Source organism: Balaenoptera acutorostrata, chromosome 9 (genome assembly GCF_949987535.1).
Source record: "Balaenoptera acutorostrata chromosome 9, mBalAcu1.1, whole genome shotgun sequence".
Lineage (NCBI taxonomy): Eukaryota > Metazoa > Chordata > Mammalia > Artiodactyla > Balaenopteridae > Balaenoptera > Balaenoptera acutorostrata.
The window spans coordinates 39,816,352-39,832,473 of record NC_080072.1 but is presented as its reverse complement, the minus strand read 5'-3'; the positions used below and the strand labels follow the sequence as shown (position 1 = coordinate 39,832,473).

The 16,122-nt window shown below is 56.2% G+C and overlaps 1 protein-coding gene across 1 annotated transcript in view; it reads left to right on the top strand.

The window, feature by feature from the left end:
* KCNC1 (potassium voltage-gated channel subfamily C member 1) overlaps window positions 1-16,122 on the top strand; it is a 45,507-nt gene that overhangs the window by 22,269 nt on the left and 7,116 nt on the right. Inside the window, exon 2 of the mRNA XM_007174854.2 lies at window positions 11,816-12,749. Coding sequence (XP_007174916.1) covers window positions 11,816-12,749 — 934 coding nt within the window. The remainder of the gene's footprint in view (window positions 1-11,815; window positions 12,750-16,122) is intronic.

Here is a 16,122-nt window from a genome sequence, read left to right as displayed (position 1 = left end):
GGAGAGGGTGTTCACTATCTGTTTTCCAGAAGGGACTCTTGGGTCACAGGAGTGGGTGGGAAGTTGGTTCCTGATGGCCCCTCCTGGGACCCTGACACCCAGCCTTCCTGGCCTGTGGGACCGTAGGGGTGCGCTGGGACGGCACAGCCCCACTCTGTTAAGGCACCCAGCCTTGTGGCTGGCTAAAGTCGAAACGAAGCTGGAGCAGCTGTGCCCATCTCACGGGGCACAGCCAAGCCGACCTGCACTGTGGACATCCTGCCTGGCTGCCTAAGGGGCCTGGGGGAGGCCTGAAATGCAGGGCTTTGAAGTAGGACCGATCCTGCCACTGAGAACCTCTGAGACCTTGGGCAAGAATCTTCTCTTCTCTAAACCTCAGACTCGTTGTCTGAAAAGCAGTGGTAACAGCAGAACTTACCGCCCTGGGCTGGTGTGAAGTTTAAATGAGACGAGGCACAGAGAGCCCAGGAAGCAGGGCTGCTCAAGACCAGGAAGCTGCTGTTACCAGCCTCCCTCTTGTCACTGGAGTTAGGCCGGGAAGCCCGGAGCTCATCGCGTGACCTTGGGTGTCCTTTCCCGTCAAGCCTCGTTTCCTCCCAGCCCGAAGGCCGGGGCTCACGTGGAAGACCCCGTGGAAGTGGGCATGTTACGTCACCCTCGCCCTGAGCAGCGTGGCCCTCATCAGCTGGAGGCCGCAGCGCGGGGTCTGGGACACAACCCCACCTTGGGCCGCGGCCCCGGGAAACAGGCTCTGCGGGCTGTGCTATTGGCTCTCACGAGGCTGTCATTTGCTCCTGGTTTGCTGTTTGCAGGCAAGTGGTCACAACAGGAGCAGAAAAAATTAGGGGAAAAAAGCCTAAAGTTAGACACATTTCTCCCTTTAGCTGTTGCTGCTACTCCTTGCAGTCACTCCCCCACCCCCAGCGATTTGGGTGGAAGAAAACCCAAAATGCTGTGTTTGGATTTTTGTGGAGGGAAGCCTTGGCCCAGCTCCTGGAATACCAGTGAGCAAAAGAACTGGCAGTCTTGGGGTTTCTTCCTGCCCTAGAATTCCACCCTGGATCTGGGGAAGCCCTAGACACCTGGCCTTTTCCCCCAGGCCCTTCAATAGTGCCTTACTTCCTGGAATGTGTTATTATTCTTATTATTGTCCTCATTTTAAGAATGATGGGATTGAGTCTCCAAAAAGTGACTTGCCTGCAGTCACACCGCCAGTGGCAGAGCTGGGATTTGAACTCAGGTCTCTGAAGTCAAGCCCAGGACGCTTCTCCTTCTGCCTTGCCGCCTGCTTCCCAGCCCCTAAATGTGGTCTCAGGCTGATGAGGTCCGTCATGTATCAGAGCTGCCAGGCAGTTGGGTCTTATCTGGCCTCATGGATCCCACGTGCCAGGATGGGGCTGGCGGCATCAGAACGACAGAGGACACAAATTAAAGGTAGATGTCTGGTCCCACCCACAACTCTGGGTGCGGCCAAGGGCTCTGCATGTGCATCTCCACTCCGCGGTGCTCCCCCAGCACACCGGCCTCTGCCCGCTCCCGCCTCCTTCGTGCCCCACCAAACTCCCCCAGGGAGGGCCTCTTACCCCCTGCTTTCCCTTCCACCCTTCCAGGGCGTTGGGTTAGGCCCCCGCCACGTTCTCCTTCTTGTTAAATCCAGAGACTTCTCCTCTGACCCTATCCCACTGGGTCCCTCAGGGGCCATCCCTCAGGAAACACCCCTCCCCTTGTCCTCAGGGACCAGGACTGGCCCTCGGGGGGGCAGACTGGTCACCGTGCTGCTCGGCCAGGCCTGCACAGAAGCGTGGGCTCGGCCTCACTCGTGCCACCACATGGCTGAGCGTGGGCATGGGGTGACTCTGTGAAGGACAGTCGTGTTCTTTTGTGATGCGGGGGCACGTCCGCCTTAGTCTCCCGGGTGCCTCCAGCTCAGCGGTTCTGTGACTATAAGATTCTTGGCTTTTTTACATCTGAGGTGCTCTGATGCGGAAGGTGCTGCTGTGATGGGAGAGGGCCGGGCGGGAGGGCCCACTGAGGCGAGAGGTGGCCAGTTTGTAGGGACGGAAGCAACGCGTTCAAGCACTTCCTTCTTACTTTCTGTGTGTTGTTTCATCCCATGATCACAACCAGCCGGGAGGCAGGGAATGTTATCCACCCCTTCCCTGTCCAGGAATGAAGGCTCAGAAAGGGGCGATGTCCAAGGTCACCAGCCGAGCCGGGCCCCAAACTCAGGCTGGTCTGACCTCAAGGTCCGGCCATTTCTGTTCCAGCTGCTGCCTCCTTTGACAGACGGACTTGTGCTGCTTTTGACCCAGGGTCTAGAAGGCAGGTGGGACCTGGAGAGCAGAGAGGCCTGGGAACGCGTGTTAAATGAGCAAAGGCTTAGAGGCCACGATGATGAAAGCCCAGAACTGACGTTTCAGGAGAACCTGACTCTCACCCCTGTGAGCTCCATGACCTTGGGCGGGCGGCTCTGCCTCCATTTCCCCATTCCGGCCACAAGGGGCGGCTTTTGGATCAAAACCTCTGAGGGCCCCTCTGTCTTGCTGCTCTGGGTTTCTAATGACTGTGTTTTCCTAAGTCCAAAGTACCATCGATTCAACTATGCCATGAGCTAAATAACAGCATGTTGGGGATATGAGAAGATATACTATTTTAAGGATGTGTATATTTTATGACATTTTCATTTCCAAAATGTGCATCTTGGAATGAAAGCAACACAGAACCTCTGCCACCTCAAAAGGTGCCAGCCTAGCTGTTGAGGCAGCCCTTTTTGGATATGACCTGGGTCTGGAATCCAGAGAATGAATTCAGTGAAGTGGGTTGTTGTCCCACTGGAAAAGTCTGGGCTCCCTGAGGCCTGGGCATGGCCTTTCCTGCCCTTGGTTCCCCCACTACCCAGGCTACAGCACCCGGGACTGAGGGGGGCAGTGCAGTGGGATGAGGGGATTCCCATCTGGGCACAGCCCTGCCTCCCTGTGGCCTTCCCTGGGCTGGTGCAGTGGCCTTTAGCCCACCTCCACCCTGTCTCCCTTTTTCTCTCAGTCAGAGACAGTCCCAGGGAAGGGGCACCACGCCCCTTGGCTAGTGTGTGAGGGACCATCTCTAGCATGGACAAGGGTCATGGTCTCAACTCAGAGAACACATGTCCAGAGTGCCCAGCCAGACCCTGATTCTCCTAGGAGATGCCCATACACACACGCGCACACACACACACACACACACCCCATGCTATACATGTCCCTATACACACACACACACATCACACCCAGGCATGTCCCTATACACACACACCATCATGCCCCATACATGTCCTTATACACACACATCACACCCATGCATGTTCTTATACACACACATCACACCCATGCATGTCCTTATGCACACACATCACACCCCATACACGTCCTTATGCCCACACATCACACCCAGGCATGTCCTTATACACACACATCACACCCCATGCATGTCCTTATGTACACACACATCACACCCCACGCATGTCCTTATGTACACACACATCACACCCCACGCATGTCCTTATGCACACACATCACACCCCACGCGTGTCCTTATGCACACACATCACACCCCACGCATGTCCTTATGCACACACATCACACCCCACGCATGTCCTTATGTACACACACATCACACCCCACGCATGTCCTTATGCACACACATCACACCCCACGCATGTCCTTATGCACACACATCACACCCCACGCATGTCCTTATGCACACACACATCACACCCCACGCATGTCCTTATGCACACACACATCACACCCCACGCATGTCCTTATACACACACATCACACCCCACGTGTGTCCTTATGCACACACATCACACCCCACGTGTGTCCTTATGCACACACATCACACCCCATGCATGTCCTTATACACACGCATCACACCCCATGCATGTCCTTATGTACACACACATCACACCCCACGTGTGTCCTTATGCACACACATCACACCCCACACGTCCTTATGCACACACATCACAGCCCACGCATGTCCTTATGTACACACACATCACACCCCACGTGTGTCCTTATGCACACACATCACACCCCACGCATGTCCTTATGCACACACACATCACACCCCACGCATGTCCTTATGCACACACATCACACCCAGGCATGTCCTTATACACATACACTATCATGCCCCATACATGTCCTTATACACACATCACACCCATGCATGTTCTTATACACACACATCAACCCATGCATGTCCTTATGCACACACACATCACACCCCATGCATGTCCTTATGCACACACATCACACCCCACGCATGTCCTTATGCACACACACATCACACCCCATGCATGTCCTTATGCACACACACATCACACCCCATGCATGTCCTTATGCACACACATCACACCCAGGCATGTTCTTATACACACACATCAACCCATGCATGTCCTTATACACACACATCACACCCCATGCATGTCCTTATGCATACACACATCACACCCCATGCATGTCCTTATGCATACACACATCACACCCCAGGAATGTTCTTATACACACACATCAACCCATGCATGTCCTTATACACACACATCACACCCCATGCATGTCCTTATGCATACACACATCACACCCCATACATGTCCTTTTGCACACACAAACACACTTCTACCACCTATATGAACCACATACATCACACACAGTGACCAGTTACATGAGCCTCTGGCACATGCCTAGAGTCAGGTGACATAAACAGGTGACACACCTTCACCATGTACACAGCTACTCCACATTTACACACCACCTCTCCCCTCCCCCACACTCCCCTCCCAGCACACAGACCTTCTACACGGCATGTTCTCTGCACACACTTTCACACACTCCCGCTCACACCCTCCACATAGCACCATGGGAAGCACCTCCCACCTGCTGCTCCCTAAGCTGGGTGCCAAAAGGGGAGGATTAGTGCAAAGGAATGGGGTGGAGACCCGGATGCTGGACAGAATGCTCAGGTCCCAGCCAGGCCTCTGGGGGTTCATGCGGAGGCATTTATTAACAGACCAAAATGGGACTGGACCCCAAAGACCCCTCCTGCCCCCCCATAAGCTATGATGTGCTCAGCCAGCACAGCATACTCTGGGCATGCCCAGCCCAAGGAAGTCCAGGCGAGTCTAATTCAGTTTCCAAACTCAACTCGACTGACAATTTATTTAGGCCAATTGGCCATCCCTCCTGCTCTGCATCACTGACTCTGCATGGATTAACTCAAACGCTGTACACCCCCGCTGGGCAGACTTAATTAGGCGGAAAAACTGACCTGAAGCCTCTAGGGGCTTGGGGCCTGGACACGAGCCAGGGCTCCCCTGATTAGCCCCATTGCCTACAGCCTCAGCCGGTCTCAGAATCCTCAGAAGGGACCAAGTCCAGCCCTCATTGTACCAGTGATGAAACTGAGGCCCAGAGAGGGGAGGTGGCCTGCCAAGGTCATGCAGTGAGTGAGCCACCAGACCAGAATGTTGGTCCCTGCACCACATTACAGCCATCGCCTTGCTCCTGGAACGCCAAACTGCAAGAACACAGATCCCCACGGTGAACCCCTGAACAGTTCCAAAAGACAAGCACAATTTTCTAAAGATGACTGTGGCATAAATAATTTATAATGGAAGTCATAACACATATTGGTCATTTTAATAGATAGTAAATTGCCTTTCTGATTTATAGTTTCAGAGGTGGGGTTATGATAAAAATAACTTGGTGATTTATAAAACATCTTCTTAAGTCAACAGATCGTTAGTAGGTTTGTCTGACTTTACAGCCAACAGTCTCACCACCCCGGTTACCATAGAAATGGGATGCTTCGCTCTGTTGCCATGGCTACCTCTTTCTAGAACACAATTGGTGGGCCTCTCACAGTTTGTGATTCTGAAAAAAAAAAAAGAGAAAGAAAGAAAGAAAGAAAAGCCAGAACTACCAGTTTGGGTTTATGCTGCATTATCAGGCTATCTTGCCTGTGTTGTCTTGAAATTTCACAGGGTGGCCTCTGAGGTGTGGCCAGGCTGGGTGACAGTTGGCCCTGGGCTGCCAGGCAAAGCTCCCTTTGTGCCCCCCATTAGACTAGAAGCCCAGGAGGGCTGGCCTCCCAGCTGGCCTGGGTCCTGGGTGTGGGGCGCTGCTGCTGTGGTGGGCTGAGGGAAGGGCACGGGGTCCAGCAGGCGGCAGGAAATCAGGAAGCCAGTGGGTGACAGGCAGGTGTAGAGACGGGAGATCCAGGAGCTGGCACTGTCTGGGCAGGGAGACATCCTGCATCAGGATGAGGGCATCAGGGAAGGCTGAGGAGGCTGAGGCGAGACGGGCTGGGGCTGCCATCCTGCGGGAGAGACAGACACCGAGTCAGTCCCACCCAGCGGGGGCGAGGTGGGCAGGGGAGGGGCCAGCTGTGCGGCAATGCCTGGGGTCTGGGGTGTTTGTAGGAGGTGCGCGGTGTGGTGACTGTCCGTGTGCTCCGAGTGCACACGCACAGGCTGCGAGGGGGAGGTATGGGGCTGCGCGTCTCGCGGTACAGCGCCTGGGTGCTCATGCTTGGGGGGCAGTGATATGTTTCAGTACGATCCATGCGTGTGTTTTCTGTGTATGTGCGGTCATGCACCACAGGGTAGGTACTTAGGTAACAGGTGAGGCGCGTGCTCCGGGTAGCTGTGCATCTCTGTGGGTGACTGTCCTCCGGGTGACTGGGGATTGGAAGGCAGACAGCTCACATGGGGTGCAGCCCCCAGCCCTTGACTGCAGCCCCTACAGTCCTGAGAGTGACAGCCCAGGGTGACTGCAGAAACGGCTTCCAAGGCTTGCTACCTGGGCCTGCCAGGCTACCTGGGCCTGCCTCCCTCCCTGTCAGGATCGGCTGATCCCAGGAACTCCCCATCCCCGTGCACCCACCCCCTCCCTCTGGCTGAGCTCCCTGAACAAGTTGTGGTCATCTCTCAGCCTGCCCTCTCTGGGTCTTGCCAAGAGGTGGGCCAGGTAAGCATGCAGGCTGAGCCATCCAGGGCTGCTGTCGGCATTGCCTCCATGAGCAGAACGGGGCAGCCTCTCCGCCCCTGGGGCTGCTGTTGCCCCAGGTGCTAGCAAGCCCTGGGCAATGAGCCAAGACCATTTCAGGTGTGCCTGGGCTCCAGCCTGTGGATCCAAGTACCCTGGCTCTCTCCCTCACTGGGGACAGACATAACCTGCCCTCAGGGAGTCCAAGCTGTGGGTGCCAACCTCCAAGATGGAGCCCTCCACGTATAATTAGGGCTGGCTCCCCATTGCGCGGAGCTGTGTTGTTAGCCCCCGAGAGCTCTGGTACCTCTGGTGGTGGACAGAGCTTAGATTACGGAGCCAGAACCACTTGCGTTCAAGCCTCAGCTTCATCCCTAGCCTTAAACCTTGGTTTTGTCCCTGAACCTCTCTGTACCTGGGTTTCCTTTTTGGCACAGTGGGGTACGACCACCTGTCTCACCAGGTCTGTGGGAGGATTAAAGGCGCACAGTAGGTCCTCAGCCCTGACCGCTTCTCCTCTCTCCTTCCTGGCTCAGTGTCCCTGAGGATAGACAGGAGGGCGCTGGGGGCTCACCTGGCTGCGGGCTCTTGCTGTGGCTTTGATGCGCTGGGGCTGACCTGCTAGTCGCTAGGCTTAGGAGATTGTGGCAGTCTGAGCAAGCCAGGGGCACCTTCCTCCGCAGCCCTCCTAAGGGCCCACTTGAACCCGGATGTTGCTGGGGCCCTGCCTGTGACAAAGGACCAGGCGCATGGGCCACAGAGTCCAGGAAGGCACCCAGGAGGGTGCCAGGAAGGCCTGGCTGCCACCTCCCCGGCTCTCCTGGGGAAGAAGTCCTGGTGTCCGGCTCTAGGCCTGGCTGCTGCTGCCCACCCCCTGGCCCCACTCCTTGGTCACTGGGGCTCAGAGAGGAAAGAATCTAGACGGGATGGCCATTGCTGGCTGAGAACCAAGGATTTTGTCTACCCTAATTTTAGAAGACCTGACCTCTTTCTGGGCCTCAGTTTTCCCATCAGAACCTGTCCTGTGAGAGGAGCAAATGGGACGAGAGCTCTGAGGGCCTTTGGGGGCACCTGGGAGGGAGGGAGAAGGCTCCGGGGACATCAGTGCCCTCTCTGAGCTGTTCCCATGAGACTCCGCAAGCACTAACGAGCACGAGCCGGAGACAGGCTCACTGCCTCCCTGGAGGGGGATTTAGACATTCCTTTTGGGGGGGGGGGCGTCCCTGCATTTGCTGCCTCCTAAGGGCCCCAGCTGCCAAGAGGAAGTCTCACCGGGAAAGGTGTCCTGGGAGAAGGACTACTTAGTGGGGCACCGATGGACGGATGGGTTTTTCCACACGGAGATCGGCAGGAACACCCTGGAGGCAGGAACAGCAGTGCCAAGACATGGAGGTGGGGGGGTCAGATATAGCAGACAGCTGCATGTGGCAAGAATGTTGGGTGCGGCAGGGAGGGGACCCTGGGAAGTCGATGAGGCCAGGGCACAGGGAGCCTCATGTGCCAGGCTGAGGAGTCAGGGCTTTTCTCTGTGGGCAGCATGGCCAGGTGGCGGGCAGAGAGCTGGGATTCCAACGGTTGCCCCCTCTGGTAGCTGGGGGGAGGCTGTACTGTACTGGGCGTGGCTGAGATTGAAGCCTAGGACATGCTGGCCTTGATGGCAGTGGCCCCATTGAGAGAGAGTCCCACGTGAGTCGAGGGGACAGAGGAGGATAGCTGTGGGATGGTTTGGGAAGCGGATGCCATGGCTGATGGGGCGGGGGGAGGGGCAGTGCCTCCTGCCTTCCACCACTGGCCAGGATCAGGAGCCCAGGGGCGCAGCGGACCCTGCCTCTTGGCATCCCTTAGACACTCACAGTGTGTGTCTTCCTCCCCGCTCTCAAAAAGGCCAGGGGAGCAATGTGACCCGCCCCTTGGGAACCTGGGCTGTGAATTCCAAGCTCTAAGATGGGGCCCTCCAGGGGGAATGTAGGGCCAAATACCCAGCATTTGGGGATGCGTTTTTAGCTCCAAGAGCTTTGACAACTGGTGATGGAAAGAGTGCTGGAGCTGGATAAACCTGGATCAGAGTTGGTGACCTCTTCCAGTTGCTTCCACTTTGCTTTCCTGGTCTACCTCTGTGGTGTCCCAGGTCAGCACTCTCTGGATCCTTAAAGAGCTGTTTCTGGAGTCAGAAGACCTGGCTTAAGTCCCTGCCTCACCTTGTCCAAACCCCACCTGCATCGCAGGGCTGAGGGGGCTCACCTTTTCAGTCCACTGCATTGTACTTGTCTCTGTGTGTGTCCTTTACCTTCAGCTGTGCAGGGGCCTCCCTGGGGGTTGGGCTGAGGTCTTATTCCACTCTGTGCTGGGCATAACCTGGTGCCTGGTGAGGAATGGAAGGAAGAAAGGATGGATGGATGGATGGATGGGCAGGTGGATGGATGGGTAGGTGGAAAGAAGGAAGGAAGGAGGGAAGGAAGGAAGGAAGAAAAAAAGGAAAAAAGAAGAGAAGGAGGAAGGGATGAATGAATGAATGCATGATGGATGGAAGAGAGGGAGAGGAGGGAGGGAGGAACAAAGAAAGGAAGGAATAGAGGGAGGGAGGAAAGAAGGATGAATGGATGTGTGGATAAAAAGGAAGGAGAGAGGATAGAAGGAAGGAAAGATGAGTGGTTGGAAGGGAGGGAGAAAGGAAGGAAGGAAGAAAGGGAAGAAGGATGGATGGATGGATGGATGGAAGGAAGGATGCATAGGGGTCACACTTGACAGTAGTCTAGGACAAAGTTTTTGAAAACTGCACGATGCTCTAAACCAGCAGGAGTATTAGCATGCCATGATGAGTGGCTTGGGCAGATCACTTCCTGTTTCTGGACCCCAGACTTCCCATCTGTAGCATGTAGTGTCTTGGACCAGATAATCTCTAAAGGCTGCTCTTACTCTGACATTCTAAAATGCTGACTTTGTCTCTTCCCCTTTTCTCTCCCCTTCCCCCAACCCGAAATGTGTCTTGGAAGGTCTACATAGTTCTTAGTTTCTGGATCTGTGCCAGGTTGGGTGCCAGGTCCCATGGCCATGGTCAGCCCAGACAGGGCCACCACCAGGTGGGGAGGTGCATCAGTACAAACTAAAGAAATTGCTAGAAGCAGCATGGCTGCCTCTTGTGGCAGATAACAGGGTGGGGCCTTGGCACTCCTTGAAGTTTTCTATGAAGGCAGCTCTGGAGAATGAACTTGCCACCCATTCTAGACTATAGCCCAGAGCTGCCTCCAGGGAGAGGGCCTTGCACTGGCCATGGTCTGTCTTGACAGGCTGGGCGAAGGGGGGTCCAGAGGAGAGGGGAGCAGAGGGAACATGACCAGCTGGGCCCCTGGAGGAGAACCCCTGGCCAGGGTTCCCCTGCCCAGGGAAGTGTTAGTGTTCCAGGGACCTCGACTGGAGGCTGTAAGAAGAGCCCTTGCCTGGAATTCATTCTGAGTAGGAGGGTTTGAAACTCAGATAGCTGCTTGACTCTTTCCTTGGGTACCCATGTCTGGTGGGGGCCAGAGAAGCCTAGGGGGTCATCAGCTGGGGCCACCAAACCAAACCAAAGAGTCTCCTGAACCTTTCTCAAGGGGCTCAGGGCCAGAGCAGGTGGTTCCAGACAGGCTGGGTTATCCTGGCCATTTCCTTCTCACCGGGGAGGGGGTCTGAAAGGAGCAAGCACCCACATATGTTTGGAAAGGCTAGCGACCCAGCAGCTTCTTCTTCCCTCCCACCCACATCCCTACCCTGGGGCTGGCAGGCAGCAGCAGGAGAGAAGCAGACCCTATGGTTTATGGTGCCTTTGAGGACCCCTGGTCCAATTCTCCTCCTGATGCCTGAACCTGCAACACACCATCTCTGACAAATGACCACTTAGCCTCTATTTCAATATCTCCAAGATGGGGAACTCACTTCCAAGATGGTCATGTGAGTTCCTGGGATGATAGAGAGAAGTGGGTAAAAGAGGTGTCCAAGGCCCTGGGGCAGATATATCTTTTGCAATTCCACATAGGATAGAGCATGAAGAGACCGCATGAATGAGGTACAGATCCATGAAAAAGACGTTGAATAGACTAGCGTAGGGACGAAAGAAAGATGGGAGATGTGGCCTCTGAGGGGCCTGCCTCCACCATAGCTCCCCCTTCTCCTTTCTTTGCCAACCTCTGCCTCCGCCACCTAGGTCACTTTTATTAGTCGGGGTGGGGGGAGCTAAATGCTTTAATAAATCACCTCCAGATCACAGTGTCCTAACACAGTAGAAGTTTATTTCCCACCCATGTATTTAGTGGATGTCTTTCTTTTCAGGGACCCAGGCTACTTCCTTCTGGTGGCCCTGCTGACTTCCTAGGGCTTCAGCATTTGACTGGCAGTTGGGGGAAGAAAGAAGGCATGGAAGGTTGAGCAGGAAGGTTTTGTGAGCCAGGCCCGGCCTTAGTGCACACCCTTTTGTGCACTGTCCGCTGGCCTGAGCACAGTCACATGACCCCATCCAGCCCCGAGGGAGGCTGGGAGATATGGTCTAGTCGTGCATCCAGGAGGAAAGGAAAGGCATTTGTGAAAACAGAGCAATCTCTGCCACAACGTCTTAACCCCCGAGCCTCCTAACCCCGTGCTCCGTGCTCTGAAGAGGGAAAGGTGGCCTGTCAGCCTGGCCTATGTCAAGAGGGGCATCCTGCAGGCAGCTTCCGCAGCCCAGCCCCTGACTGGACCCAGCCCAGAGGCACCCCGGGTTTCTTTGCTCTGGGGGGAGGGCCTCCCCTCTGACACTGTGTGTTTCTCCTCCACAGTATGTGGCCTTTGCCTCCCTCTTCTTCATCCTGGTCTCCATCACCACCTTCTGCCTGGAGACCCACGAGCGCTTCAACCCCATCGTGAACAAGACAGAGATCGAGAATGTTCGGAATGGCACGCAAGTGCGCTACTACCGGGAAGCGGAGACGGAGGCCTTCCTCACCTACATCGAGGGCGTCTGCGTGGTCTGGTTCACCTTCGAGTTCCTCATGCGTGTGGTCTTCTGCCCCAACAAGGTGGAGTTCATCAAGAACTCGCTCAACATCATTGACTTTGTGGCCATCCTGCCCTTCTACCTGGAGGTGGGCCTGAGCGGCCTGTCCTCTAAGGCGGCCAAGGATGTGCTGGGCTTCCTGCGTGTCGTCCGCTTCGTGCGTATCCTGCGCATCTTCAAGCTGACCCGCCACTTCGTGGGCCTGCGCGTCCTGGGCCACACTCTCCGCGCCAGCACCAATGAGTTCTTACTGCTCATCATCTTCCTGGCTCTGGGCGTCCTGATTTTCGCCACCATGATCTACTATGCCGAGAGGATAGGGGCGCAGCCCAATGACCCCAGTGCCAGTGAGCACACCCACTTTAAGAACATCCCCATTGGCTTCTGGTGGGCCGTGGTCACCATGACGACGCTGGGCTATGGAGACATGTACCCGCAGACGTGGTCCGGCATGTTGGTGGGAGCGCTGTGTGCGCTGGCGGGTGTGCTGACCATCGCCATGCCCGTGCCCGTCATTGTGAACAATTTCGGGATGTATTACTCCTTAGCCATGGCTAAGCAGAAACTACCAAAGAAAAAAAAGAAGCATATTCCGCGGCCACCGCAGCTGGGATCTCCCAATTATTGTAAATCTGTCGTAAACTCTCCACACCACAGTACTCAGAGTGACACATGCCCGCTGGCCCAGGAAGAAATTTTAGAAATTAACAGAGCAGGTAGGAAACCTCTTAGAGGCATGTCGATCTGACCTTTCACCTCCGCCCCCTGTAGCGATGATTCCAGATTCAGTCAGACTGCTTCCTTAGTTCCATGGGTGACCCTGGACCCTGCGCTCAATCTCGAGGTGTGGAGTCTGGGGGCCCAGGGAGATGCTGGGCAGCCGAATTCACGAGGCAAGAGCCTGCTAGAACCTCACTGGTGGCCCCCGGTAAGGAGGTTAACATGCTGGTCTCGTGGGGTTCTGAAGAGATGACATGGCCCGCGAGGTTGCTGAGGACTCTCTTGGCAGGAGCCCCGGGGGCACTGCTGCTTGGTGGGCAGGAGTGGAGCGTGAGTCGCTGACTCAGGCCACTGACCCAGTGTCGGGGCAGGGTGGGGGCGGGTGTGATTCGGAAATGCCAGACAGCTGCTGATTTGGTCTTTCCACGGCTCCCTTCAGGCCGTGCGCGTGGCACAGATGGTGCATGGGATCTAGCAGGAGGGTCCCTGCAAAGGCAGCAGCAAGGATTCTCACCCCCAACAGAGCCTGTCTCCATAGCTGAGTAGCATTCCTGCTCTGATGCCGGCTGCCTAGCTCCAGGCGCGTCCTGGGAGACGCCTCTTGCCCTCCGTACGTAACAAGCTTACTTACCCCACAGCATGCGAAACCAACTCATCTTCCACCACCACTCTAGAGTTTAGCGTTTATCTTTAGGAACCTGTTGGAGTGACTCTAGCTTTCACGTTGTCTGTTTGGGTTGATGGTCAAGTGGGAGTTTCCGGTGGCCTTCTGATGGGAGCGGCTGGTGAGCGAAGGACTAGAGGGGGCCACCACCCGGCAGCTTAGATGAAAGCGCTACAGACCAGCAAACAACCTCCCACCCAGAGTTCTCCCTGTTTCCGGCGGTAGGGACTGCAGCAGCAATACACGACATCCCAACCAGTGTATGACCACTTTCCCGTGAATTCAGTGGGGGTCAGGGAGGGGGGGAGGGGGGCCATGAAACAATACTAGTCACTGTGGGATATATTCTAATATTCCATGGCTAGTGGTTCGTTATGGGACTATCTCAGTTTTATGAGAACCTGCACATAGCACATAAAGTTGATCATGGGGCTCTGGTCCGAAGATATAAAGCCCATAGTCTACCTCTACCCATGGAATACCATCGACTTATTCTGTGGACACAGGAATTTGAAGGCAATGAACGACCCATAGAAGAATGACAACACTGAGCTAAGAAGGAGTGCCGGGGCGAGGAAGGCTGAGTCGGTGATAGGTGGCGTTTAGTCTACAGAAGACACCCCTGTGCCCAGGGCAGGCAGGGGGGCTGTAGGCTAGCTCAGCCCTAGAGGAGCAAGTGCCCCCTGGCCTGGGTGGCCTCCCCCAGTGGGTGATTGACTCTTTCTTCCCCGATGGCCCCCACCCCCATCCTACTCCCGATCTGGCTTCATCCCACAGCTACGCTGCCCAGAGCAGTACCCCCAAGGCCCACTTCTCTGTCCGTGGGAACTTTCCAGCCCCTTCGCCTGGCCCCATACCCCTCCCCACTCCCTGGGATTGCTGTAGGCACCTGAGAGGAACGTGGCTAGTGTTCTGGGCTGGGCCAGGGACTGGGCAGGGGTCTCAGAGGCTGGAACAGGGGGACCTGGTGGGGGGGGGGCTGGACTCCCCAGCCAAGGTGTGGCTCCTGCTTAGCAAGCCAGGCACGGGCCGTGGAAAGCTCCTGCCCCACCCTCCTGCTCTGGATTAGCTAGCCCTTCTGTTTGACCTCAGGAGCCGCCATCATGGCAAGGAAAATTCCTGGGGCTCTAGGGGAGGGTCTGGGCGGGCCTAGCCCCCCAGCTTCGCTCCAGGCCCCAGCAGGAAGAGCTCAGCCTGAGTGGCAACACCACGGCGCTCCTTGGCCCTCTGTCACATCCTCCCAACGCTGAATCTTTCAGGATCGGTGCCTCAAATATGGGTGCCCCAGGCCCACCTGTCAAGGATCCCTCATTCACTCCAGTCAGGCACAAATTCTTCAGTACTCCCAGACAATGCCAGTATTCTCCATGTGCTGAGGGCGTGCTTGCATGCACACACGTACATACACACATGCACACATGCCTACACAGGCATGCACGTGCACACACACGCAGAGTGCAGATGTGTGTGTGCTGGCAGGTACACCAGCTAGTCACAGGACACAAGCCCTCTTGCCATGCTGCAGCAGGCCTGTAAAGCCTGTGCACTCCTGTTGGAGCCCCTGGGCCCCATAGCCATGGCAGCCCTGCTCCTGGGAACCTCCTCGCTGCAGCCCCAGGTCTCAGGGATCCAGAGTGTCCTGGCTTGCACGGTCTCTATGGCTGAGGAGGTACTTGGGGCCCTTCTGAGCTTGCCCTCTGGAGCCCAGATGCCCAACTCCACCTACCTTTCTCCCTCCCATCCCCCACACCCTGCCCCGCCCCCTTTCCAAGTTCTCACGCTCCTGAGGGTGCTGTCTTGAGATCCCAGACCCCTCACCAGAACACTCCTCCCTCTGAAAGCTGGTGTGTGAGACCCCGGTTATCTATCACCAAGAGGGTGTGTGGTCCTTAGGGGGTGTCTCCTCATCCCGGCACCCCTGAGTCCCTTCCCATTTGCCTCCTTTCCTGCTTGCAGCTATGGTCCTAGATGGGCGTGGGGTTTGGGTGAGTCGGTGAGTGAGTGTGGGGGAGGCCAGAGGTGAGGAAGGCAAATGGGGGTGGAGACTGGACCCTACAGGAATGGAGAGGTGAGATGCAGCCCCCAGGGCCTTTCCAATCTCATTCCACACCCAAGTGCAGTCAAGTGGCCTCAGCGAGGGCTGGGCTTCTCCAATTCCACTTTTAGAACCTGGGTTGGGGCCAAGTGCAGCATGCTGGGCTCTAAGGGCACCCCCTACCTCCAGGGCTAGACCCCTGGGACTCAGGCAAGCCATCCCAGTCATGTCAGCAGCACCCTCCCCTCACCTCCACCTCTTGGTCTCTCCTGAAATCTCAGGTCTGTGTGTCTGTGAGGGATGATCTGGTCTCCTCTGTACCATGGCTGGCATGGCGTCAGTGTTTGGGGGATTCGTCTTGGCAGGGGTTGCAGGGCCTCACGGGGGGATGCCAGGAGGGCGCCCCTATGGTCAGGGACTGCCTGGGACTGACAGCCCAGGAGAAGCTGCTCCTCTCCCAGAAAGGGGGTCCCTCCCCCATCTGCAGTCGGGGGCCCAGACCACCTCCTCTGGGCAGTTCGGAGTGCTCCTTCTGTCCTGCCATGTGCATTCACGTGTGTCTCGTCCATCCCTGCTCCTGTGATGTGGGTTGGTACTCTGGGGTGCTGCGTCTGGGGCTGCAGGGTCCCACCATAGGTGAGCAGGGGGCTGGCACGGGGGATAGGTGGTG